The sequence below is a fragment of the Zootoca vivipara genome, chromosome 9, assembly GCF_965207765.1.
Source record: "Zootoca vivipara chromosome 9, rZooViv2.hap1.1, whole genome shotgun sequence".
Taxonomy (NCBI): Eukaryota; Metazoa; Chordata; class Lepidosauria; order Squamata; family Lacertidae; genus Zootoca; species Zootoca vivipara.
The window spans coordinates 27,907,989-27,934,516 of NC_142592.1; the positions used below are offsets into that span (position 1 = coordinate 27,907,989).

At 43.3% G+C, this 26,528-nt stretch overlaps 2 protein-coding genes across 2 annotated transcripts in view; both read left to right on the top strand.

Annotated features, from left to right (window-relative positions):
- Positions 1-274: 274 nt before the first annotated feature.
- YEATS4 (YEATS domain containing 4) lies at positions 275-7,893 on the top strand. The gene is made up of 7 exons (XM_035127014.3): positions 275-535; positions 3,469-3,588; positions 4,082-4,148; positions 4,235-4,329; positions 4,936-5,028; positions 5,117-5,204; positions 7,149-7,893. Exons 1-7 carry the CDS (start codon positions 485-487, stop codon positions 7,316-7,318), a joined length of 684 nt encoding a protein of 227 aa, XP_034982905.3. The 5' UTR covers positions 275-484; the 3' UTR covers positions 7,319-7,893.
- Positions 7,894-18,693: 10,800 nt separating this feature from the next.
- FRS2 (fibroblast growth factor receptor substrate 2) overlaps positions 18,694-26,528 on the top strand; it is a 40,079-nt gene continuing 32,244 nt past the window's right edge. Inside the window, exon 1 of the mRNA XM_035127115.3 lies at positions 18,694-19,117. The gene's annotated coding sequence lies outside the window, so the exon portion shown is untranslated. The remainder of the gene's footprint in view (positions 19,118-26,528) is intronic.

Sequence of the window (26,528 nt, forward strand, 5' to 3'; positions counted from 1 at the left end):
GGGGGCCAAAAAAGAAAACTCTTTTGTACATCTATTGGGGAGAAGTGTGCTTTGAAGCAATCCGCCTCAATAAGCACAAGGGATTAGCAATTCATATATATCTTTTAATTTGCACTTTTGGCCAAAACCCCAGAAACTCTTCCTTAGGCTGCGGTTTCAGAAAGCAGCGATTTAGTTCCACCCGCCTACCCGGCGTTTCACCTCCGGGTCACAAGGCCCAGGCAGGAAGGCGCCGCCGAAACCACACGGGCCCCTCCATCGAGCTCCTCTCCTCACCCGGAAGTTGTTGAGCGCGGAGCGGCCGCCTCGGGGAGGTGAATGGGCGCCTCCGAGAGCGGCTCGAGGGCGCCGCGAGCCGTTGCTCCCCGCGTTCCTCTCTCTGCCGTCAGAGGCGAAGTGGCGGGTGGCGGAGGCCAGGCCCTACGAGCTCGGCCTCGCTGCTCGACAGCGGCGTGAGGAAGCCTTCCCTCCCCCCCCGTGCAATATGTTCAAGAGAATGGCTGAGTTCGGGCCTGACTCCGGGGGCAGAGTGAAGGTAGGAGCTGGGCGCCGCTGGGCGCCGGGAGCGGGGAGGAGGAGGCTGAGGCGGGGTCAGCTCGGCGCGCTCGGATTCGAAACCGTTGCGCCTCCCTAACGGTTACTTTTGAGTGACAGGGAGGTTCCGAAGCCCTGTCGGGTTGCCAAGGGGGCAGAGATCCGTGGGTGTGTTGAAGTGCGGAGCGGAGACTCGTTCGTGGGCAGAGCCCTTGCTTTGCGTGCAGAAGGTCCCGAGTTAAAAAGAGTCTCTAGGTCAGTGGTTCCCAACAGGTGGTCTGCGGACCCCCAGGGGTCTGCGAGCTATGCCAGAGGGGTCCGCAAGATGCTATTAGAATAAAAAATATATTAAATATATTTCGTATGATAACAGATTTTTTGTTTTGGCCGTTTCCTGCATGAGCAGAGTCTAGCGCAAAACTAGAATTAGATAGAGGCAGTAGTTCTGCTGTATGCCGTTAGGTGGCGCTTTACAAACACTACTGTTTTGCAAAGAGGCAGCGCGCGCATTCTACTAACGCTCACCTCCCCAAGATGCTTTGCGCGCGTCGGCTTCATTTGTGCGCTACTGCGCAGGTACCCTGTCTTCTCCATTCTCCTCCCTGGCGCGCGCTGCCTCTTTGCAAAACAGTAGTGTTTGTAAACAAAGCGTTGTTTTTCGCGGAAGCTACAGTTTGCGTAGTTAAAAATGGACCGTGGGTTAAAAAGTGGTTCATCTCATTAAGAACTGAAAATTAAAACTAACTGTATACTGATGGAGTACTCTGTTGTAACTGTAAAAAAACGTATAAATATAAAAAATAAAAAGACTCTTAATTTGGCTCTCACTTTTTAATTTTAGGATTAGGAATTAACGGGGGTCCTTGTCACAATAGCGGCTCGATGAGGGGTCCTTGAGAAAATTTTGTTGGGAACCCCTGCTCTAGGTGATGCGAACGATCGCTTCGTGTCCGTCACAATAGACAAGAGGAGGCCGCAGAGGACAACTGGTCCAAGGCAGTGCCGCTTTTCTGTGCTTCTGGGCTTGCCTCCTCTTGCTGCATATTCCCATCCACCCCATTTGCCTGTTGCTCTCCACTAGCGTCGTTCTTAAAATAACTTTAAAAGTGGCTGCTTTTGGAGATGGGTTCTGGGTTTCTGTGCCTCGGTCTGTGTGTATGTCCCACATTAAAAAGTGGCTGCTATGGGGAAATTTTTTAACATACTGTACCTTAAAAGACCATTGCAAACAGTCGTTAGTAGGATTGGAATATCACTTGTAGTTTAAGGTTAAATTCTGGACATAATGGAAGAGGTAAAGGACTTGGATTACCATAAAAGATGCAGGAGGAAAGGATTAATGATACTAGTAGGACCCACAAAGGGGAGGATGGAAGTCCAGGAGATTTCTTGGAATCTTGTTTTCTATGTTTGATATATCTTTGTAAAATTTTAATTTTAAAAACCAAATAAATAAATGTTATACAGTATATATAAAAATAGTGGCTTCTAGACACTGCAGGTAAGGAGTCCTCAAAACCATTTCCAACGTTTCTTTCTCTCTCTCCCTCCCAGAGACCTAGAATCTTAATATTTATAGATATGCAGGTTTCATCAACTGTCTAGGACCAATTGATTAAACTGGTGTAAACCTGCACATGAGTTAAAAACAAATTGATTTGAAGAAATAAGTCACATTTTTAGGCACCTCATGCACATACTGCATTGTTCTTAAGGGGCTTTTTAATTTTTTGAATATTGGTACTCTGCCTACTATCCAACGTTCTTGAGGCAGCTTACAACATAATCTTAAAATATACTAAAATAGAGACCAATGTGATAGATACAAGTGTGTATCCGCTTAGTTCTCTTAATGTTCCAATAGGTGCCACTCTGCATCTCCTGACCTAGAATGGATTATGGAAGCAAACAGTTGGTCCCTCACAGGCCAGGGTTTCCTCGCTAGTTCTTCTTCAGCTGCCTAACAAATCCCGTCTCCAACGAGTCATAAAATTGTAGATTTGGAAGGGACTCCCGAGGGTCATCTAGTCCAGGCATCCCCAAACTGTGGGCCTCCAGGTGTTTTGGCCTACAACTCCCATGATCCCTAGCTAACAGGACTAGTGGTCAGGGATGATGGGAATTGTAGTCCAAAACATCTGGAGGGCCGAAGTTTCGGGATGCCTGATCTAGTCAAGCCCCCTGCAATGCAAGAATTGCTGTAAATATGTTACAAACCTCCTTCCCTGTACTCACATGGTCCAGTTGCCCGTCTTCTATGGAATCTCTCGAGCAATCAAAAATAATCCTGGCCCCAACATAGCTGCCTAAATAACTAGATGTGAATTTCTTCATCTTTCTTTTATGTCTGTGTGTCTCATTAATTGAGTGCAGTTATTTAGTCACTCAGAAGGCTGTAAATCAGTTAATTGGCTAAGTGTGTGTAGGATTGGACCACACACATTGTGTTTTGAGTCTTCATAACATGATTGTTGGTTGGCTTACGTCTATCTTTTCTTTCATCATGATGCTCAAGGCAGTTTTCATGTGTGTGTTCATGTTCCCAGTCAGTCTTCCATCCAGGTGTTGAAAGGAGCCAAAGCCAGCTTTGCTTAGCAAAAACTTGGATGTATATTTTAGAGGAGGGGGGGAGTAATTTTTGCCCCACCACCAAATTGGTTCTTCAACATTATAGTGAATTTTGGAAATTGTATCTATGAAGCAAGTTTTCAAAATTACTCTAGTTAGAAATTTAAGAGAAAGAAATTGATATTTTATATTTAAACTTAGACACATTGAATTTTTTGGAACAAAAACCAGTGACATTATTACTGTCACTCTCAGAGTATATATTTTGGTAGATAATGCAAGAAAGATTAGTTTATCTAGAAAGTAAGTTTTTTATGTTAAGCAGATTTCTGAAAAACGTGTGTGCCTCTTTTTTCTCACTTGAAGGGTATTACTATTGTGAAACCTATTGTTTATGGAAATGTTGCACGCTACTTTGGGAAGAAACGAGAAGAAGATGGACACACACATCAGTGGACAGTTTATGTTAAGCCTTACAGAAATGAGGTAAACAGAATCGTTCTTGGATAACTGTATATAACATGGGTACACCTGTGCAAATTCTAATTGTTTTCTGTCCAGTCCTGCTCTCTTGAACAATGCTCATGTTTTAGATATCAAACTAGGATAACTATGTATGCAGCTTTCAATATAAGGAACTCTTCAGTAAAATTAAAAAATTGTGACTACATAGGAACAAATATAAGGAATACCTTTGAAAAGATTGCAGTCTTAAGAAATAGGGTATTTGACTGCTGTCTGAATTGTGTGTGGAATGTGCTTAACTTTTCAGTAAATAGACTCATGGCATGTTTCAGAAAGCATCTTGGGGAAAATCAGATTAGAGGTCACACAAATGTTACAAGAATCAGCAGCTTAAATACTGCTAATACTCATAAGTAATTCTGTGGTAAGCGGTAAGGGGGCTAGAAGAGAACAATGAAACACTGTAAAATATATTATTGAAGGTGTAAATAATGGTTGGCTGTATTTGTTCCAGGATATGTCTGCATATGTAAAGAAAATCCAGTTTAAGTTACATGAAAGCTATGGCAATCCATTAAGAGGTATGACTTAAAAAAATTAGTTGATACAACATATGAAATAGTTTTCAAAGAAGAAGTGGCTTATGCTACTTTTTTGTCTCTTTTAGTTGTAACTAAGCCACCTTACGAAATCACTGAAACAGGCTGGGGTGAATTTGAAATCATCATCAAGATATTTTTTATTGATCCTAATGAAAGACCTGTGAGTATTCATATTAGCATGAATAGCAGAGACCTATTTTTAATATCTGGTTATTCTGAAGAAGCCAAATATTCTGTTTCAGTTTGACTAGGCATTAGCAGTCCATTGGGAAAGATTCCTTTGTTTTTTAAAAGTTGCTTATAGTGTGTGCAGTTTGACCTATGATGAGAGAAATGAGACCTACGGAAATTCTGTATTTTAAGCCACTGTTAAAGGGGAAAGAGCCCAGTGTGTAAGAATTAGTGGCATCCCTAATTTGTGTGCTAAGCAGTATCTGTATATACACACTTAATTGGTTTGTAAAGAACCCTAGTTTTCTAAATACTGTTGTTTTATCTATCCAGTGCCTTATACCAGGCCAGAGTAAGAGCAGCAAATATTTTGAGAACTGACGTAGACAGCATTATATGTGGGGGAAATACTTTCAAAGTACTGTTGGGTTTAAAACAATGATTTGAATTAGTTAGATCTCAGCCAGTATGGTAAATTCTTCTTACTCTGAATGCATGCTCATTTTGTGCTGGCCACTATGACCCTGGAATGTAGACAATTAAAATACTCAATAACAGTTGTACAGGTTATTCTTATTATTTTTGTCTTGCACAGGTGACTCTGTATCACTTGCTGAAGCTGTTTCAGTCTGACACTAATGCAATCCTAGGGAAGAAAACAGTAGTTTCTGAATTTTATGATGAGATGGTAAGAATTGTGGGGAAATGATGGTAAGATTGTGGGGAAATGATCCATTGTAGCTGATATATTAAATTTATTGTTGTTATTTCATTAGATATTTCAGGATCCTACTGCTATGATGCAACAGCTGCTGACTACATCTCGTCAGTTAACACTTGGTGCCTATAAGCATGAAACAGAGTGTAAGTGCTAATACCTGTGAATTTTCTCTGAACTTTACATGAAATTGTGTTTTTGTGAACTGTCGGCTATATCTTTTACATGAAGTATATTTTGAAAGAAATGTTATCTATTATGATGGATAGTATATAGTGACCAGTTCCCTTAAAAAAAGAAATCTGATTCCTACTGTTGCTATCAGTCCAGACATAGAGCAGTAAATGTGAATGGCTTAGCTCTGTATACTAGGAATTTTGAAATGCAATATAAATAAGTCCTCAAAGCAGAATTACAGCACTTAAAAAGCCCATGGTTTCTCCTACCTGCAAGTAAAAAAGAGTCCTGTTAACAGTATACAAATTCTAGATTCTCTAAATATGAATTATATACAACAGCTGGCCTGAATAGTTTTGTAGTAATTCAGAGTGTTGGAAAGGACCTCAAAAGTAATCTAGTCCAACCCCTTACTACACAAGAATGCCACTCTGCAGCATCCCTGATAGGCCACCCAGCCAATGCTTAAAAACATCTAACAAAGGAGAGTCCCCTATTTTCAAAGGCAGCCTGCTCTATTGGCAAACAGTTCATACTGTCAGGAAATCTCATTGGTTCAGGTCCTACCCTCTGGAGCAAATTGTGTCTTGGAAATAAAGCTGCTCAGACACATGCAAGGAAGTTCACACTTGAGTGTCCATCTAGCCTGTTTTAATCTATTAGATTCTAAACAACTAGTGGTTTTCAGCCCGTTCAATAACGGGCGCTAGAATCCTGGGGTTCGGAGAAGCGCTTGCGCAGCGCGTCTCCGAACCCTGGGACCTGTCCTTGCTGTCGGTGGCAGGGGGACAGCAACGGAGGAGGAGAAAGCGCTGCTTTCTCCTCCTCCGTTCCTCTCCCGCAGCCGCCGACAGGAAGCAGACATCCCAGGGTTCAGAGAAGCGCTTGCGCAGCGCTTCTCCGAACCCTGGGACCTGTCCTTGCTGTCGATGGCAGGGGGACAGGAACGGAGGAGGAGAAAGCGCTGCTTTCTCCTGCTCCGTTCCTCTCCCGCAGCCGCCGACAGGAAGCAGACATCCCAGGGTTCAGAGAAGCGCTTGCGCAGCGCTTCTCCGAACCCTGGGACCTGTCCTTGCTGTCGACGGCAGGGGGACAGGAACGGAGGAGGAGAAAGCGCTGCTTTCTCCTCCTCCGTTCCTCTCCCGCAGCCGCCGACAGGAAGCAGACATCCCAGGGTTCGGAGAAGCGCTTGCGCAGCGTTTCTCCGAACCCTGGGACCTGTCCTTGCTGTCGGCGGCAGGGGACAGGAACGGAGGAGGAGAAAGCGCTGCTTTCTCCTCCTCCGTTTCTCTCCCGCAGCCGCCGACAGGAAGGACGCGCGCACTCTCCCCCCCCCCGCCTCCTCCAACCGCCGCTCCTCACGGCCAGGGAGGGTTGTGAGGAGGCCTTCGCCGGCCTCCACCCTCGCTTTCCTGACGTGCCCTGCAGTGAGGCGGTGTCCGGCGGGAGCGGCGGTTGGAGGAGGCAGAGTGGGGGGAGAGTGCGCGCGTGCGCAGTCTCTGCTGTCCAATCCCTGTATCCCTGGGGCACATGCGCAGTGACCCAGGGACACACGGGACAACTGGACGCAGGGACAACTTGGACATTATTATATAGGATATACAGTACAGTGGTACCTCGGGTTACAGACGCTTCAGGTTACAGACTCCGCTAACCCAGAAATAGTACCTCGGGTTAAGAACTTTACTTCAGGATGAGAACAGAAATTGCGCGACGGTGGCAGCTGGAGGCCCCATTAGCTAAAGTGGTATCTCAGGTTAAGAACAGGTTCAGGTTCAGAACGGACCTGCAGAATGAATTAAGTTCTTAACCCAAGGTACCACTGTAGATCAAACAGAGTTCATTATGTTTTCTAATTGTTCAGCTGTGCTTTGGAATTCTCCTGACTTTGCATATGTCTTTCTTGCTCTCAGTTGCCAATGTAGAAGTAAAAACCAGGGAGAAGCTGGAAGCTGCCAAGAAGAAAACCAGTTTTGAGATTGCTGAACTTAAAGAAAGATTAAAAGCAAGCCGTGAAACAATCAACTGCTTGAAAAATGAAATCAGAAAACTTGAGGATGATGATCAGTCTAAAGACATATAACAAATAGCAACATATTAAAGGACTAAAAGTGAAACTTATTGTTATCATGCAACCAATAATGTATCTTCTAAGATTTTGTAAGGGCAAAATAAGTTCCAGGGTTGTTTTTTGGGGGGTGGGGGGAGGAAGGGGAAAATTTGGTGTGTAATATTTCACTACTTGAATGTTTAATAATAAAATGTTATTTTCATAGTTTAAATTACAATTGTCTTTCCATCTTTCTTTAAATAGGGTGGTGTAAAATTTAAGTTTTATTTATCAAGTTACCTTTATGGTACACTATACCCCACTCAAGTGTGTTCATATTGTAGTTTACTGAGCTTTATATGAAAACCTTTCACAATACTGGTGTTTAATTGACCTGAATATAAGAGGAAAATCTTTGTTGATTTATAAAGTCTGCCTCTGCTTCCAGACTAGTCAGAATTATCCAATAAAACTACTGTTGGACAAAGAATAATTACTGGTCGGTTTTACATTGACAAACTATAAATCAGATTATTATTGATGGGGTATTGGAGGCAATAACAATGTTTGTTGCTTTGAGTTTCCTGAATAAAAGTACTGCATGAGAAGCATCTTGTATACTTTTTGTTTAGTACTTGAAAATATAATAGGATATGGGTAGTTATTTTATCATAAATTATCTGTAAGATTTATCATGCCACCTGACAATATGCATTTTGAACATAATTCCATTTAATCTTTTTGGTGCAGTTCTCAAATATATTACTAAATATCTTTCTTCCACTAGCTTGGATGAAAATTAGCAAATTCCTAATTTTCTGTGCAGTGTAAATGAAAACCCCAAAAACATCCCTATGCATGGGTAGGCACTGGAGATAGATCAGTGCATAGGTTTATCAGTGTAACAGCAGTGGACACACATCTGCCTGCAGAGATCATCCCTGGCACCAACAAGGTCCCCTTCCCCTGCTGAAATGAGGATTGAAAGAAGCATATTTTATCTAGTGTAGTGGTGCCTCACAAAACGAAATTAATTCATTCCGCGAGTTGCTTCATCTTGCGATAATTTCGTCTTGCGCCAAAAAAAAAAAATACCCGCAAAAAAAATTGTCTTGCGAAGCGCGGCTATAAAAAACTTCGTTTTGCGAGTCACCAAACACATCGCAAAACGCTTTCGTCTTGCGAGTTTTCGTTGCACGAGGCATTCGTCTTGTGAGGTACCACTGTATAATAGGTTGTGGTATACCTGGGGTGCCCCGTATGAATTCTCTCGTTTTCAAATGTGTCCACAGGCCCAAAAAGTTTGGTGTCTCCAGGCATAAGTGGACAAAAGGCATATTTTGAATAGAGCACTTGAGCTGTGTTCTGAGGGTTGCCTGAACATGAAATGTTTCAATGTTGGGGTCTTTTATTCACATTTGTATGAATGCAAGTAGACCCCTCTGTTGAGAGAGGCACAAACAAAAAAAGCCTGCTGCAGACCTGTGATCAAACATGGGATCCTCGGGGGCTGATAGGCACTCCGGGTAAGACTTGCCTGCATGCGCCTGCTCGATCTCCACGTTTTAAAATGTTCAAGTGTCTTCCTGGAAGGAAGTGTCTGCTGATTGCTGGGATTCTTGCAAAGATTGCTGGACCAGGTGGACCTTGTATCAATCCATCAAAACAATTGAGAGTTTGTGCTTGGGTTTGCAGTATTTGAAGTCAAACGTCCCTTTCTGCTTTGCATTCTTTGCAAATTCAGACCACAGCATAACAAAGTATGAGGAATAAGAGAATTGAGTTGGGTTGTAGTGTCCATAGCATGTTAACTTCCCTGATGCTGTCGTCTACTATGAATGAAAGTTGGCGAGAGTACTTTAAGCTCTTTCCTGTAAAACCTATGCCCACAAACTGTGTGGCCACGTAAGACATTCATAATAATAAAGAGTGTATATTACCTGGGAGAGTAGGTGGGCCAGAAAAAAATTATGATGACTAATGCTCCAGCTAACTTAAGCCAAATTCTATGGAGTCAGCCATTGCCCCCGGTTCATTCGTCCACTTTACCCAAGGGAAAACTTGGTTTAAAATGCGCTGTACCATAATCGAGGCTGGCCATCCCCATGCAGAAGCTATGCAGGTTCTGAGTCTGGTTAGTACCTGGATGGAAGACTACCGGGAACCACATGTATACCTCCTTGGGTTCCTTAACATAAAAGGTGGGGGGTGGGGGTGTACAATACATCATTAAATATATTGGTACGTATCTGAGGTTTCTAGCACTGAATATCTGTTCATACCATCCCTGTTCATACTATTTAATTTGGTGTCACTACTGGGTTTTCTTAAGGAAGTTGGGTTTTTTTTGGGGGGGGTCATACCTACTATTTTCTAATTGGAAAAGATAAATGCATTTTTGCCAAAAGGCAAACTTTTCAAGTGGGAGAACAGTACTTTAGAAAATCAGTTGTATGAGAACCTATTTATTTAGTGAATTAGGAGTTTTGAGCCAATCTGGATGATGCCAAATTAGAAGAGTTGAGAAATGAGAAGAAATTCAGTCATACAAAGTGCAGATCTGTGATATTTGCCATCAGCTGAGCTCAAAGCTGATGGCTATGTCCCACCCACCACTATTGAATCAGTTTTTAACCACATTGTTCTACTCTAATAACTTGTGTCTATGCATCAAACGCCTTCATTAGTTTTGAATCTGATCAACTGTTCCAACATTGTGCAGTAGGTGGCAGCTGTGTACAAAATCATACTGCTGTGCTGTTTCTTTTTAATGGGAACCTTTGGTAAAGGGGCAAAAGTTCTCTCAAGGCCCATAATAAAATGGCTTCTACAATTCAGATACTTTAGTACCTTAAAATTTCTTTAAATGATACACTGAATTTTGGCCTCTATTTAACGCTGATGAAAGAAAATAAAGAGCTCAAGCAACAAAATCTGGGCATTTTAGAGTTCAGTTGTTAAAAAAAGTTGGCAGAGTTTAAATATTATTGAATGCACAATATTATTTAATCCTGATGCTTATAACACAGGGTTAACTATCAGTTCAGGGGCATGATCCTTGCCTCCAAATTTGGCAAAAGTGCCAAAAATTATATTTAAAACAGGCATTGTGTTGGGGTGGGTGAAACCTAATGGGGGGTTGCCTTCTCTCCAATCATCAGACTGAGCATTGAATGAGTGGAAAGGGAACAATGATCACCTCTCGACTGATAAGCGTAAGTCAGCTAAGGAGATGCTGTGTGTCACTGTGTGCCTACCTTGAGTGCTTGTGTCCTGCCTTCTTGCCTGAGATTGTGGGATAGTCACATCCACTTTTGGCCACACCCATCCAAAGCAGATAATTGACCAATTATCTGGACACAGGAACCACCCACCCAGTGTGTCTCTTGCCAGTATTCAGTTTTTTGGCCTTCATCCAACTCACCACTGAGTCTAGGCACCAGTCCAGGGCTCACAAGGCATCTTTCTCGTTTAGATGTTATGGAGAAACAGAACTGGGTTTCATCAGTGTTCCTAATGGCACCTGACCCCAAATCTCCTAATGACTGCTCCCTTCGGCTTTATATAGATGTTAAACAGCACTGGCGACAAGATGGTACCATGAGGCACAACTGCCAGGGGAGCAAAAAGCAATGAATGCTTTTCTCTGAAACTGACCCTGGAGATAGAATCAAAACCATGGTAAAACAGTGCCTGCAAATGCAATACCCATCTCACTAAGTTGGCTCGGAAAGAAAGCATGGGCAATGGGTTATCAAGTAAGAATAACAGGATTGCATTCCTCCAAATATAGGTCATCCGTTGGGATGACCAGGGACCATAACCATTCCTGAACCCAGATTGAAATGAGTCGATCTGTTTTATCCAAGAATATCTGCTATTGTATCTCCATATATGAGCATGGGTGCAAAATGGCTAAAAGGGAGAATGTGGTTGTCTTAGGCTTGCATTGGTGTGGTCAGCAAGCAGCAGTCTAGTTCCTCCTTGGGACTACTGTGGATTAAAGAGGCTGTTGGAAGTCAGAGGAAAAAACACTCTTCTCTGTCTCTATGAGGAAAAGCCATCTCAAAAACTTCCCCAGAGTATGCTTAAATATCAATGTGCCTTTCAAATGATTTACCAGCTTTGACTAACTCGACTCGAAATTTGTGCCCTTCTCAGATGTTAGCTAATGCCATCCAGTTCCAGTTGGAATATGTCACAATTCTCCAAGCAATCTGTATCACGACAGCTGAAGAGATAGAGAAATAAAGGATAAAGGAAAATTTGTTAAATATGTTTTATAGATGGTATTTAACACCAGGCAAAATATTTAAAATGTATAAAACAAAATCTAAATTGTGCTGGAAGTGCAATCAAGCCGAAGGGACACTACTACGGTACATATATGGTCGACCTGTGATAAAATTAAGGGTTTCTGGGATTTAGTATATGAAGAGTTTAAGAAAATATTTTAACAAACTTTTGTTTAAAAACAAAAACCCAGAAGCTTTTCTATTGGGAATATTAGATTCAGATATTGCTAGGGAAAACACAAAAATATTCCTATCGGCGGCGAGAATCCTTATTGCCAAAAATTGGAAAAATGAGTCAGCACCATCAAAAAAAAAAGAATGGCAAGAAAAATTATTTGATTACCTTGAGTTGGCTAGAATGACAGATGCAATTAGGGGTTAGTCTAGACAAAAAATTCAAAAGGAATGGGGAAAATATAAAGATTATATTAAAAAGCAGTACTCTCAAATTAAAACCTGGACTTGTTTTGAATTTTGCAAAACAAATCAAGGTGTAAAAGTCTAAAATAGACAGAAAAGTAGGAAAAAATGAAGTGAGAAGGAAACAGTTTATTAAATATGAAAGTAGACCCACGTTGAGGACGAAGGAAGTCAATTAGAAGAAAACAAGAAGTGAAAAGTGGTTATATGTTTATTATTTGTTTAGTATTTGTATCTATATTCGTTCTTGTATTTTCTTTTTAAGTTTTTTCTTTTAGTGTCATGTGTGTTTGTGTTGCAACAATAAAATTTATTTTAAAAAGAGAGGATTTAATCCACTGTTCAGTTCATTTCCCTACCACAGGAAATATGAGATGCAAGTGTCTCCATTCATTCTTTAAAGATGGAGAAGCAATGGTCAAACTTTTTTTTTTTAAAAAAAGCTCTTCATCCAAATCACATGAAGGTTAGCCTGGAAATTGGCTAATTTAGCATTACCAAAACAAAAAGAAGGCAAAATGTTAAAACTTACGTGGATAAATTATTTTTCATAGGATCTTAATTTCAATTTTAACACAGAGGCAGAGATAGCTGAGAGTTCTGAGTTGTGAATTTATGCCTGGATTGGGACTAGCCTTGGGTGGAGGGAGAACTACAGGGTTTGGTTACCAGGAATTTTATGCAAAATTATCAGGGTGGTGGTGGTGTTTTTAAAAATCTTGTATACACCATGTCAGCTGAATGGTACAGTACATTTGTTGTTGTTGTTTAGTCGTGTCTGACTCTTTGTGACCCCATAGACCAGAGCACGCCAGGCACTCCTATCTTCCACCACGGCCGTCTTAAGCGTGTCTGGCGCCCTGGTGCGAGGATCCCTCCGGCGCCCCCCCCTTCCCAGTGCAGCTGTCTGGTGGGCGCGGCGCACCCCTGGCGCATTGCGCCACCCAGCCTTGCCTTAGAGCCGGCCCTGTCTTCCACTGCCTGGTCAAACTCATGTTGGTAGCTTCGAGAACACTGTCCAACCATCTCGTCCTCTGTCATTCCCTTCTCCTTGTCCCCTCAATCTTTCCCAACACCAGGGTATTTTCCAGGGAGTCTTCTCCTCTCATGAGGTGGCCAAAGCTCTGAGCACTCAGAGCTGATTTCCTTCAGAATTGATAGGTTTGATCTTCTTGCAGTCCATGGGACTCTCAACAGTCTCCTCCAGCACCATAATTCAAAAGCATCAATTATTCGGCGATCAGCCTTCTTTATGGTCCAGCTCTCACTTCCATACATACTGGTACACGCTGGGATGAAAATACAGCATTTTCTCTCCTGATAGGGAATATTGCTGCTTCAGCATATATCTATTATATAGAATAGTCTCTGTTGGTTTGGTTCCACAGGATTCCTAGATGGCAATCCTAAACAAACTTACCACAGAGTAACTACATTTAATCTAGTGAAATTTAGAAGTAATCATACTTAAGATCACATCGTTGGGTAATTAGCAACTTTCAGATGAGAGGGACATTGTTTAAAAATATGTGGAATAGATACATATTCCAATTCTTTCCCAAGGAACCGATTAACCATTATGCTCAGTAAGTGATAGTGTAGTACTTTATCAGGAGACCCGGGGGGGGGGAGGGGACATGGGACAGCAGCAGAGTAATAATCATCTATTATTTAATTGCAGAGTTGGCTTGCCTGAATTGAGATTCTTAAACATTTATCAAAGCTCTGAATATGGTACCTTTTTATCATATGGCATAAAAGGAATGACTCTCTTCCCACCTGCCTGGAAGTATTCTAAAGAACAGAATTATTATTATTATTATTATTATTATTATTATTATTAATACCCCACCCATCTGGCTGGGTTTCCCCAGCCACAATCCTTGTAACAGGGGAAAAATGGCAAATTACATGCCGGATATGGAAGGTTGCCTGCTTTAACAAACAGTTCTTTGAGTATATTTTTGCTGTCAGAGAAAAGTATAATGTGTGGGGTCCAGAAAAGATGCAGAGGGTGCTTATACTACTTTAAATGCAGCCCTGCTCTTCATGCGCAGGAGTGCACCTCTCAGATACATGCCACAAGGGATTGTGGGAAATCATCTGGTGAGGAATGAGACACTCCTGCAAACTAAAGGAGAACATGGGAAAGAATGAGGAACAATTTATTTAGCAGATATATTCCACAGTGTAAAAACAAGTTATGCTGCTTGACTGCTCTTTAGACTACAGGGCTGGCTACTTTCTAAAACAATATAGGTCACAGGTGAAAATATGTAGTCTATGGAGTCTAATCTCCATCACAAAAGCACCACACAATAGCTGTTCTTTCTTTTAAGAGTGCAAGGACTGGAATAATAGGGGCATGACAGGTCAAGATTGAGATGCCTTGGGAGAAAGAGAAGCAGATGCAGGCCCCAACCACACAGACAATGATATGCGAGCAATTTAAGGCTGCAATGCAAAGCATACGTAAAAGTACAGGCCAGAACATAGTTACAAATCAGGATGCAGAACAAAAGACCTAAGAAAGCTACCCTCTTGCAGGATATTTGGTGGTGGCTTTATTTCTTTTCAAAAAAAACTACTAGAGAATTAACTTTAAAGCAAGATAGAAAGAAATGATATACAGATTTTTATTTGCTAACAACAGCTAATTCCTGGTTATCAACACTGTGCAATGGAATAGAATAATGGTTCCAGTTGTACTAAAAATTGTTAAGAATCTTGTGGGTAGACTAGATACATTCCTATCAATAAATTCTGGAATTAATTGTTTCCCAAATATATAATTTTGGTAAATGATAAATTCACATGTCTATTTAATTTTAATAATTTTGGCATAGCAAAAATTGTGCTAATATAAAAACTCTGAGCAACATATATCTGATACGTTGCTTTGTTATGCGTGCGTTCCTGGACTCACATGTGAACAGCCAGTGCTCATGTATGTTCATATACACAATGCTGAGAGGTTTTAGGATCTTTTGCTGGAGTGTGCTTGTTATGGATGTGTGCTAACCCTTACCCTTATGCCAACAAGAAGCTCACCCACAAAGAAATAAAGAAAGCTTGGTTTATTATAGAACATAGGAGTGATGGAATATATAAGAGTGCTGCTTCACACAGCAAAGTTACAGTCTAAGCAGGTAGCAAATTATGATAGGTGCACACCTTAATTAAAGCATAAAAGATTCCCTAACTACTCTAAAGGCCTTCAGGAGCATGGGCATGACACCTTTGCCATAAACCCACAATAGATGGAGAAAGGGGGGGTATACCTGCCCTTAGAGCGAAGCCTAAGTATGCTGAGTCCTGGGGAGCACTGAATAAATGCTGTCCTGTTGGAGCTATGACAGCCAACTAGCCTTTGAATCTAGGTTTTTAAATACCTTTTTGCCAAGACATGCCAGTGGAGAGGGGGAGGGGTTGTGAAATAAGTGGTTGGACAGTGTTATAGAAGGGACCAACATGAATTTGACGAAACTCCGGGAGACAGTGGAAGACAGGAGTGCCTGGCATGCTCTGGTCCATGGGGTCACGGAAGAGTCGGACTAGGCATCTCTGTCTGTGAGCTGCCTTCAAATCACCGTCATTGTGGGGATGGATCTCATTGAGGAGTTTGAGTATCCTGTACTTGACAACTAAATTTGCATGTGTTGATCCTTAAATCATATGTGGGTGAACTCAGGATATTCCTGAATGCCTTTCAGCAGGTGGCTAGAGGCTTGTTTCATGGTATCATGGGGGATATAGTGTCATATTATAGTTATGTCAATCTTATGCTTATTGCCATGATCTACAGAGATAATCTGTATTCTAATTTCAGATTCACTCAGAGCTTGTAACTCAAATCTGATCATATTACTAATGCAATTTCCCAGTAGTTTTTATTCATACACTTTATGAAATAGAGTAGGGGAAAACAATGTGGCAGTTGAAAGCATATAGCTACCAAGACAACTTTTACTGAACAAACCTGTCTAATAGCAGAAATTAGCTTTCACACTCTTAATTGGTTTGACTTTTCTTGGAAGATTCAGGTTATATAAGCACCGGAGATCTAGCAATATGACAAAATTCAGGGAGTGCCAGAGAATTCCATAACTAGATTGTGGGACATTTCTTCATCTCTAATATTGCTTTGCTGGAATCTTTGAACGCATAGAACAGATATCATAATACAGAATAACAATTACAGGCACAAACCAGCTAGCTAAGCATTTCTGCAGCCATATCCAATGCATGTTTACAAAATGGCAAGTCCCACTGAATTCAGGATACAGTACTTTCTTCCATGAATGTGTGCATAAAGTAACAGCTGTAGGAATCCTATATGCACTCGCTTGGGACTGGGCCCCATTAAATTCAGTGGGGCATACTTCTGAATCAACACACACAACACACAAAGGACCAACTTACACATCTTATACAGGTAGATATAACTGGGGCTGTTAATAGTGGTAAAACTGGAAATAAATTTGAATAGTAATTCAGTATTAGTTTGAATAATAAGTTAATCATCCATTTTGGGGAAATTCAGTATTAACTGTGATTAGTTTTGCTCACTGTGCACATTGTGCCAGTATGGCTATATTTCAAACTTATCTCATTCTGTTTTATTTAAAATATTTACATCCTGCCTTTCTATTAATGAACCTCCAGGTGATTTACCATAAGCATCAAATATAAAACACAGAGTAACAGATCAACCACAATGGATAAAAATTAAGCCCCAAACTATTATTTGACAGTCATGTAAAGTGAGCAGGGAGCCTCTTTGGGATGAGCATGTTGGCACCTAAAGGTAAAGGTAAAGGGACCCCTGACCATTAGGTCCAGTCATGACCGACTCTGGGGTTGCGCGCTCATCTCGCATTATTGGCCGAGGGAGCCGGCGTATAGCTTCCTAGACACTACTATTTCTTCAGAGGAGTAGGTGGGACCAGCAGGGCCTCCATTGCTTGGCATAGTGCCTGAACAGGTTCATATGGAAGTAGTGAAGCAGGAACATAGGAGAGCAATGCCACAGCAGCAGCGATATAAGAATTTTAAGGTTATAAGAATTTAAAGTTACAGGTAGGTAGCCGTGTTGGTCTGAGTCGAAACAAAATAAAAAAATTCCTTCAGTAGCACCTTAAAGACCAACTAAGTTTTTATTTATTTATTTAAAGGTCATATATACATGTTCTTAACTGTATATATTAAACCACGTCTGAAACCCCATAGAAAAGGTCCTGAACAAATTGACCTCAAATATTCCTCTGCAAGGTCAAAGCGGGAAACCTCCCCATTGTCTCTTTCCTCACAAATCCTGTACTCACAAATCCTGTCTTAAGGGCACATTCAAGATATGAACAGGGTGTGAGCCTGTGACCTGTGATCTAGATTCAGGAATTAAGTAGTTATAATGACAAAAGAGTGGCCAAAACCCAGATAATGCAATCAGGTAACTTGCCAGACAGGAGATAAAAAACACACTCAGGTTTCTATTGTAGAGCGCCTTTTCTGTGATGTAGGTATGATGTGTCCATGGGGTCACGAACAGTCGGACACAACTAAACCACATCAGGTTGGGTGGGTGGGTGTCTTAGCCTACACCCCTTCTGTGATGTATGTATGATGTTCTGGGTCCTCTTCCTCTCTCCTGTGTGTGGGGGAGCACCCTGTTGCAACAGTTAATAAAGATCAGGCTTACTAGCTGCTTTGCTTCTCAAAATTCTCTGGTTGGTCTGTTATTTTCTCCTACCGATAGAGAACCTACAAAAGGACTCTATATGGCAGGCACCCCCAAACTGCGGCCCTCCAGATGTTTTGGCCTACAACTCCCATGATCCCTAGCTAAGAGGACCAGTGGTCAGGGATGATGGGAATTGTAGTCCAAAACATCTGGAGGGCCAAAGTTTGGGGATGCCTGCTATATGGGCTCTTGGGTACCCCATAGTTTTTTTCTTATATCAATGCACAAACACACATACAATATCATACACACCATATGTACCGTATACATTTGTTCATGGACCAACGTATTAGCCTTGGAGTATGTAGCTATGGGAACTATGATGATGAGCTCCTACATGTTAAAATTTATCTCTAGGTATGGCAGCAGGAAGCCTTGGCTTAAGGAATATTAGCCCCATACTGTTTAGTGTGTTAAAGGTAAGACTAGGGTAAACATATTGATAATCTGTGCTAAATTAGCAGGGAGGAAATATGATCAGAATACCTCACACCAGCATTTAACTTGCGTTAAGAGTGTATTATCAATTGTGACCCTAACAGTGCAACCCCTATGCATGGCAGCTCAAAAGAAAAAAAGAAAGAAATCAAGGGTGGTAGTAAGTCTTACAGCAAAACCAACTGAGAGCCGTGTGGAACCTAAGAAGACCAACGCGTTTATTAAGCCATAAGCTTCCGTGGATTCAAAACCACGATATAATAAAACTCGCTAGCTAGGCTTTTTAAAGGCGCCGCACAAGACTCTTGACTGAATTTCCTCAGCAAAGGGGGAATTGCATAGGAATGCAGCCTGATCGTGTTTATTCAGGAGGCGATTCTGTTGACATGCAGATCAGGGGATAACCGTCGCGCTCACAGTGACCCACCCCCCGCCCTGAAAAAAACGCGCGCCCCTTTCCTGGTGCTGTGATTTCCAGGAGCTTGCAAAACGCCTTCCACCCCCCCCCCATCCCCAAAGCAGGCGTTGCATAGCAACGGCGAAAGGTGGCGCCCTCGAAGGCGAGGCCTAGGCGGTCTGTGGGTGGCGGTTGCTGCTGCTGCTGCCGCCAACCTCCTTTCTTCTTCCCCCTTCCCTCTCCCGCTGGGCAGGGCGAGGAGCCCCAAACCGAGGGAGACCGGCGCTCTCCCTCCGCCCCCTCCTCCTCCCCCCCCGCGCCCCCGCTCGCGCTCTTTCTCCCTTCAGCGCTTCTGTTCCTTTGCTCCGGAAGGAGTTGCCCGCTTGGCCTAGGAAGTTGTCCTGGGCAGAGTCCGGCCCAGAGCGAGGCCTGTGGCTGCCGCTCTCGGGAAACGGCAGCTCGGGGTTGGAGACCAGGCAGCGAAGGACTCCTCCGGGCTGCTCCATTCGGCCACCCGGAGGCGGCTTGGCCTCATGAAGAAGGTAAGCGCCGAAATCTGCCTTGGCAGCGGCGGCGGCGACAGCTCCCCGCCCCCATTGCCCCGGGCCGGGCGCCTCCATTGCGGGGAGCTCCCTCCGCTCTCTCCGCTCTCTCCGCTCGCTTCCTCGGCCTGGCTTGGCGGGCTGAGGGGGCCGCTTTTTTTCCCGGCGGCGGGGTGGGCGGCAGAATGGGAAGGCGGGCTGTGTGTGTGTGTGTGTGTGTGTGTGTGTGTCTCCCCCCCCCCCCAAAAAAACACCGCCCATTCCCCCTCAGTGGGTAGGAGAACCCGAGGGAGAGAAGCGGGAAGGCGGCGGCGGTTCTTGCAGACACCGGGAAAAAGGCTCGGGAGAGGGGGCAGAGGGATGGGAAGGGCGGCGGGTGCCTGAGGGAGGGAGTGTGTATGTGTCTGTGTGTGAGTGAGAGAAAGTGCTTGGTGTGCAGAACGTGAAACGCTTCTGGTGGGGTGAGTAAGTGGCGGCGGCGGACTGGTGTAAACAATCTGCCGCCCTGACTGCGGTTTAGGCTGGGCAGCTCCCGGGGCTCGAATGGTCCTGTAATCACACGGGGTGATTTGCCTTGGAGGCTGCGACCGTCGAGGTGTGTTGACGCCAAGCGTTTCTTTCCCAGGTGTAGGTCTCAGGGGTCAGCTAGCGTCGTCTTTCTCCTGGTTTTTTTGGTTAAGAGGCAGTTTGTCCCTGGATACTGTCTAGTTAGGGGTGGAGAATAACCTCCATAGACAATCTGAAGAAGTGTGCATGCGCACGAAAGCTCATACTAATGACAAACTTAGTTGGTCTCTAAGGTGCTACTGGAATGGTTTTTTTTACGTATTTTGTTTCGACTATGCCAGACCAACACGGCTACCTACCTGTAACTCCATAGACCATTCACTCTTTCCCGTTTGTCCGTGGTTATAATAATAATAATAATTTATTATTTACACCCCGCCCATCTGGCCAGGTTCCCCCAGCCACTCTGGGCGGCTTCCAACAAAACAGAAATTCTAAAATACAGAAATCCATCAAACATTAAAATACAGAAATCCATCACACATTAAAAGCTTCCCTAAACAGGGCTGCCTTGAGATGCCTTCTAAAGGTCTGGTAATTGTTGTTCTCTTTGACCTCTAGTGGGAGGGCATTCCACAGGGTGGGTGCCACTACCGAGAAGGCCCTCTGCCTGGTTCCCTGTAACTTGGCTTCTCGCAATGAGGGAACTGCCAGAAGGCCTTCGGTGCTGGACCTCAGTGTCCGGGCAGAACGATGGGGGTGGAGACGCTCCTTCAGGTATACCGGACCGAGGCCGTTTAGGGCTTTAAAGGTCAACACCAACACTTTGAATTGTGCTCGGAAACGTACTGGGAGCCAATGTAGGTCTTTCAGGACCGGTGTTATGTGGTCTCGGCGGCCGCTCCCAGTCACCAGTCTAGCTGCCGCATTCTGGATTAGTTGTAGTTTCCGGGTCACCTTCAAAGGTAGCCCCACGTAGAGCGCATTGCAGTAGTCCAAGCGAGAGATAACTAGATCATGCACCACTCTGGAGAGACAGTCAGTGGGCAGGTAGGGACTCAGCCTGCGTACCAGATGGAGCTGATAAACAGCTGCCTTGGACACAGAGTTGACCTGTGCCTCCATGGACAGCTGTGAGTCTAAAATGACTCCCAGGCTGCGCACCTGGTCTTTTAGGGGCACAGTTACCCCATTCAGGACCAGGGAGTCCTCCACACCCGCCCGCCTCCTGTCCCCCACAAACCGTACTTCTGTCTTGTCAGGATTCAATCTCAATCTGTTAGCCGCCATCCATCCTCCAACTGCCTCCAAGCACTCACACAGGACCTTCACCGCCTTCACTGGTTCTGATTTAAAAGAGAGGTAGAGCTGGGTATCATCAGCATACTGATGGACACCCAGCCCAAACCCCCTGATGATCTCTCCCAGCGGCTGCATATAGATGTTAAAAAGCATGGGGGAGAGGACAGAACCCTGAGACACCCCACAAGTGAGAGCCCAGGGGTCTGAACACTCATCCCCCCCACCACTTTCTGAACACGGCCCAGGAGGAAGGAGCGGAACCACTGCATGACAGTGCCCCCAGCTCCCAAGCCCTCTAGACGGTTAAAGTTGCTTATGTGTGTTTTGGCTGTAGAAAGGCAGTGAGTGCATGTATACTGTTTTCACCTGGAAGAAAATCTTAACCTGCATTTTCATTGCAAAACTTATGCAGAAGTAGAACTACATTCTTCCAGAATGTTGCCACTTGCATAAAATATAACAATGCCTTCACATTTTAGCTAGTTGCCATCTAGAGATGTGTGTGTGTGTGTGTGTGTATGTGTGTCCCGCCCCCCTCTGTGCATGAAAAACTTATGGGACAAAATGAATACCAATTGAATCTGAATTTTGTTTTGAGAATACAGTATAGGCCTTTTTTCCATCTCAGCTAATGTATAGTGTTAGGGGAAGAACATGGATTTGTTGTTGTTGTTTAGTCGTGTCTGACTCTTCGTGACCCCATGGACCATAGCACGCCAGGTACCACTGCCTTCCGCAGTTTGGTCAAACTCATGTTCGTAGCTTCGATAACACTGTCCAACATGTATTTAGGGAAGCAGATTTAAGTACCCATGGAAATATTTTGTTCTGAAAGCCAAAAGGAGATGAGGACAAAAAATGATCCCTGGTGTTGGCAGTATTTTGTTCTGCGCCAGCAAATAGAAAGTATTATGATAAAAAGTGTCCCATATAATTTTTTGTAACAACTGATACTTAAGTGCCCTTCTTTTCGCACCACACACATGAACATGTTTGGGGACACACTGAGATACATTTGAATTTGGCTGGGGGTAGAATTTATTTATTTTTGCTAGGAAGATGGCAATAACAATTCAGTAGAGCCATGCAATACTGAACATTGGAATGTCGGGTACAAGTTAAACTCTGTCTTATATTTGAAATATAAATTTAATATTTAATTACATCAGTGTTAGTTGAGTCCCCTTTGGGGATGTGATAGGTGTGTCCCCAGCCTAGGATGACAGCTTGCCTTCTGTCATGGGCAGGGAGGATCTTTGGGAAGACAGGTGTCTCTCTGAGGAAGCTACTTATCTGCAAGTGGGGAGAAGATCCTGGTAGTGGGTGACAATCATTGGGAACATAGATGCTGGGTTTGTGGTGGATGTGCAGACAACAGGGTGACTTGCCTGTCTGGCATGAAGGTTGCAGATGATGCCTGTTGCCTAGATTGTCTGGTAGATAGGATTTGGGGTGGGGGTGGTCAGTTGTCATGGTGCATTTTGGCTCCAGTGACATGGGGAAATGTGGTTGAGAGTTCCTGGAAATAAAATTTAGGTTGCTAGGTAGGGTGTTGAAAGCCAGGACATTCAAAGTAGATTTTTGTGAAATGCTGCAGGGCCAACTAGACAGGCACAAAATTTAACAAGTATTGCGTGATGTCTCCCACCTGTGCTTGGTCACATATGCAGAGGCTGTCATCGTATGAAACCTTATTGTAGCGGCCATCAGAGCACTATAAAGGCATTTCTTAAGGCAGCAGGAACAAGTTCAAATGCGGTTAAATAGCATGCTCTGAAATGCTAAACACATTAGTAGTAGGATAGCATCTGTGGAGGTGGTTTAATCTTTTAATGAGAAAGGATTCAAAGGTGTGCTAAAGGAAGATAAGGAAGTTGTGTAGAAACTGAATGAATTATTTGCATCTTGTCTTCACAGCATAAGATAGTTTGGCAAGTCCCTGTAACAGAAAGGGAGTCTGAGGAACAGAGGCAAATAGCACCGCAATGAGACAAAGTTCTTATTGACAGAAATAAAAACTTACAAATCACTGGGTCTGGATGGCATCTACCTGTAAGTTCTTAAAGAACTCAAATGTTCTCAACCCTGGGATTGTAGTGAATGACTGGATGCAGATGTATGTGGACTTAATGTGCAGTAGCTGTGGAAAGTGCAAATTCCATGCTAGGGTTCATTAGGAAGGGCATTGAAAATTGATAACATAATGCCATTATACATTTCTTTGGTGTGGTCACACTTTGCGCACTGTGTACATATCTGATTGCCTCACCTCAAAAAGCTATAGCAGAGCTAGAAAAGGTTCAGAAGAGGGCAGCCAAAATGATCCGGGGGATGGAGCAACTCCCATAGGAGGATAGGTTACAATATATTTGGGGAATTTTAGTTTAGAAAAAAGGTGAGTAAGAGGGGACATGATAGAAATTTAATTGCAGAAATTTAATTGCAGGGGGTTAGACAAAATACCCTAAAGGTCCCTTCCAATTCTACAACTCTCTGATTCTATGAAAATCATGCATTGTGTGGAGAAAAGTAGACAGAGAAAATATTAGAACTCATGGAGATCCAATGAAGATTCAGATTGGAAGATTCAGGACAGACAAAAGAAAGTACTTCTTCACACAGTGCTTAGTCAAACTGTGGAATTTGCTTCCACAAAAGGATACTGATGGCCACCAACTTGGATGGCTTTGAAAGAGGATTAGATTAATACATGGAGGATAAGGCTATCAGTGGCTATTAGCCATGATGGCTATGTTCTGCCTCCACTGTTACAGGCAATGTGCCTCGAATGCCTGTTCCTGGGAATTGCTAGTGAAAAAAGTGCTGTTGAGCTCAGGTTCTGCTTGCAGGTGTCCCATGGGCAATTGGTTGGCCAGTCTGAGGACAGGGTGCCGGGCTTGGGCCTTTGGTCTGATACTGTAGGATTCTTGTGTTCTTATGTACAGAGGGTACAGAAAGCACCGATGTTCCTTAAATGTCGAACTTTTATTTTTAAAGTAACTTGATCTTATTTTTTAATCAACTGCCTGCATTACTTAAATATGCACTTTTCCTAAAGTTGATTAAAAAAACCCAGGCAGGTTACAATTTTTTAAAGTAAGTTTTTCAGATGACTTCTGTTTCGAGAATGACAGTGTTATTTTTTTAAAAAAAGGCAAGGCCAGGGGTGTGGCATAATCTAAGTGATAATCACTAAAATCTTGGAATGTTGAATGAACATCTGGCTGTGTGCAACTTGTACAACCAGGTCAATGCAAGTTTATGCTGATACACATTACACACCTGTAGAAAGGTTATTTTCATATGTACTGTAGTATGATTAATCAAAGAGGTAAGAGCTTGTAAATTGTTTGTATTGAGGGCTAATCCAATGTTAACATAGTCTTCAGTTTCCTAAGTTGGACTCAATTTGCTTTTTAAATATGTATTTTTATTTTTATTTGTTTTTAGTTGTTGTAAAGGTATAAATATACTCATGTGCATTTGGAATTACATATTTACATTAATAAAAAATACTGAATGAATGATAGCATGGGGGGGGAAATAACATGATGGATATATATTTGTGTTTTAAATTTTTCTTATCTAAAGCATTTTTACTTCATAGTCAATATAATATTTTATGTACATAATTTTAATTATTCAAAAATGTGTGTTTTGCCTAGCTCTGTTGCTGGGAAAGTCTTTGCCCCGAACTTGACACAACCAATTGGGTTGCATCCAGTGCACCATTTGGTAAAGGATGCTAGCATAAGGGGAATTCCCCATCTCTTGTCCCTCCTTCAACCCCTTCACCCATCAGAAGCTTCTCCTGAGGGTCAGTGGATCTTCAGGTAAGACCTAGGATGTGGGGTAGGGTATCTCTACCATATTGTCCTCGTTCATCCTCCCTGCTTCAGCCCTCTGTGCCATCACTCCAGTCTTTTCTTGAGAATGCCCCCAACTTTGATAGGTGCTTTTCAATGGATTGCAATGAAGGTGCAGTGATGGATTCCCTTTGTGTGAGCTTCGTTGAGTCAGTGTTGCATTGGATACAATCCTGTTTTTCCTGGGTGGAGCTTAAATCCTTATCCCAGGGAGTTATGAGGGTGCTGTGTTATATTTATTATTAGTTGACCCTCCCATGCATTGCTGTGGGTTATCCCTGTGGCTGCCCCCACCCTGTGACGATCCATGATGCGTTCCTGTGCCTGACTCAGGGTCATAGCTGTCAAGTTCTCCCTTTTTTTAAAAAGGGAAATTCCCTTATGATGAATAGGCTTCCTCGCGAGAAAAGGGAAAACTTGACAGCTATGTTCAGGGTCAATGTTTCCCAGGAAAGGGGGAGGATGTGTCTGTTTCCCTCTGGACTATCTGCCCCCCCCCCCCCCGTGGTTGTGTCTCATCCCTGTGTTTACTCCCATCCTGTAGCGACCCATGAGGTATCCCGTCTCCCCCTCCCCCCACCCTGTGGCTCCCCCACCCTGTGTCAGCCCATGACCTATTTGGGCCCCTCCCCCCCCACCCAGGGCTCCATTTGGGATAGTATTTAAAGGACTGTAGAGCTGAGGCCTAGTCTGTGGGCTGTAAAGTAGAGCCGAGGCCTAGTTTGTAAAGTACTGTAGAGCAGAGCCCTAGTTTGTAGGCTTTAAAGTAGAGGCAAGGCCTAGGTTTGGGCTAGTATTTAAATGCGAGCTGAGGCCTCCACCCTGTATCTCCATTCCTTGGCCCCAGCCTGACTCTGTGGGTTGTCGGGTAATGGCCACCTTGGTGGTTTCAGTTGCTTGGTTGATGACATCATTATTTGGCACCGCCCTTCAGAGCTTTTGCTGGTGAAAGTGCGTGATCTGCCTTTCTATTGGATGCTGCTGGAGTCTTCAGAGCTTCTGCTGGTAATGTATAATTTGTGGGCCCTTTTTGTGTTTAATCATTATTTTAGGTGTGAAAGGTGTGTGTTTTTGAAAATTTTTTTTTACGTCAGATCTCTCCCTGATGGGCAAGGTACGCTTTGCCCCAATTTGATGCAATTCAGTTCAGCGGTTATGGTACAAGGGTGTTACCTCCGCGCACACAGTGTCTACATTTATATATATATAGATTCCTCCCTTTAAGTGTCATAAATTAGTACTTGTGAGAAGGGTAACACCATTTGAGCTCCTATTTTTTGGGCTGCCTGGGAACTTGCAATAGCAGGATCTATGCTGCCTGTGTGCTGTTGGTGCTATTTTGTCATATTGTGTTTGGTGGTGCAGGGTGTGTATGCCTCATTGTGAGTTCATTGGTTGCCTTTACGGGTGGCATGTTGGTGTTGTCAGCACAGTCCCTGAGTGGTGGGTGCTGTTTACAGGAACTCTGTATCTTTAAGAGTCCCTCCCCCCCTGGTTGCATATTTCCCCCTCTGTTCCTGGGAAGAGCATGCATTGAACAAGTCAGCTGCTCTGCTACCATAGAGGTTGTCATATCCTTGGTCCCACCCAGTGTAATGTGAGAATAGTATTACTCTGCACATGTGACATTAAGTGCATGAATTATTCTTGTTACTTCTCTTTAACAATGCCTAAAGACTTCAAATGGAATGGATTTTTCCCTGTTTCTATGGGGCACCTAATACCATGGAATATTT

Coding starts and splice junctions, on each gene's coding strand:
- YEATS4 (XM_035127014.3), top strand. CDS start 485: ATGTTCAAGAGAATGGCTGAGTTCGGGCCTGACTCCGGGGGCAGAGTG. Junction 4,330..4,935: donor TTGATCCTAATGAAAGACCT/GTGAGTATTCAT, acceptor TGTCTTGCACAG/GTGACTCTGTATCACTTGCT. Junction 5,029..5,116: donor CTGAATTTTATGATGAGATG/GTAAGAATTGTG, acceptor TTATTTCATTAG/ATATTTCAGGATCCTACTGC.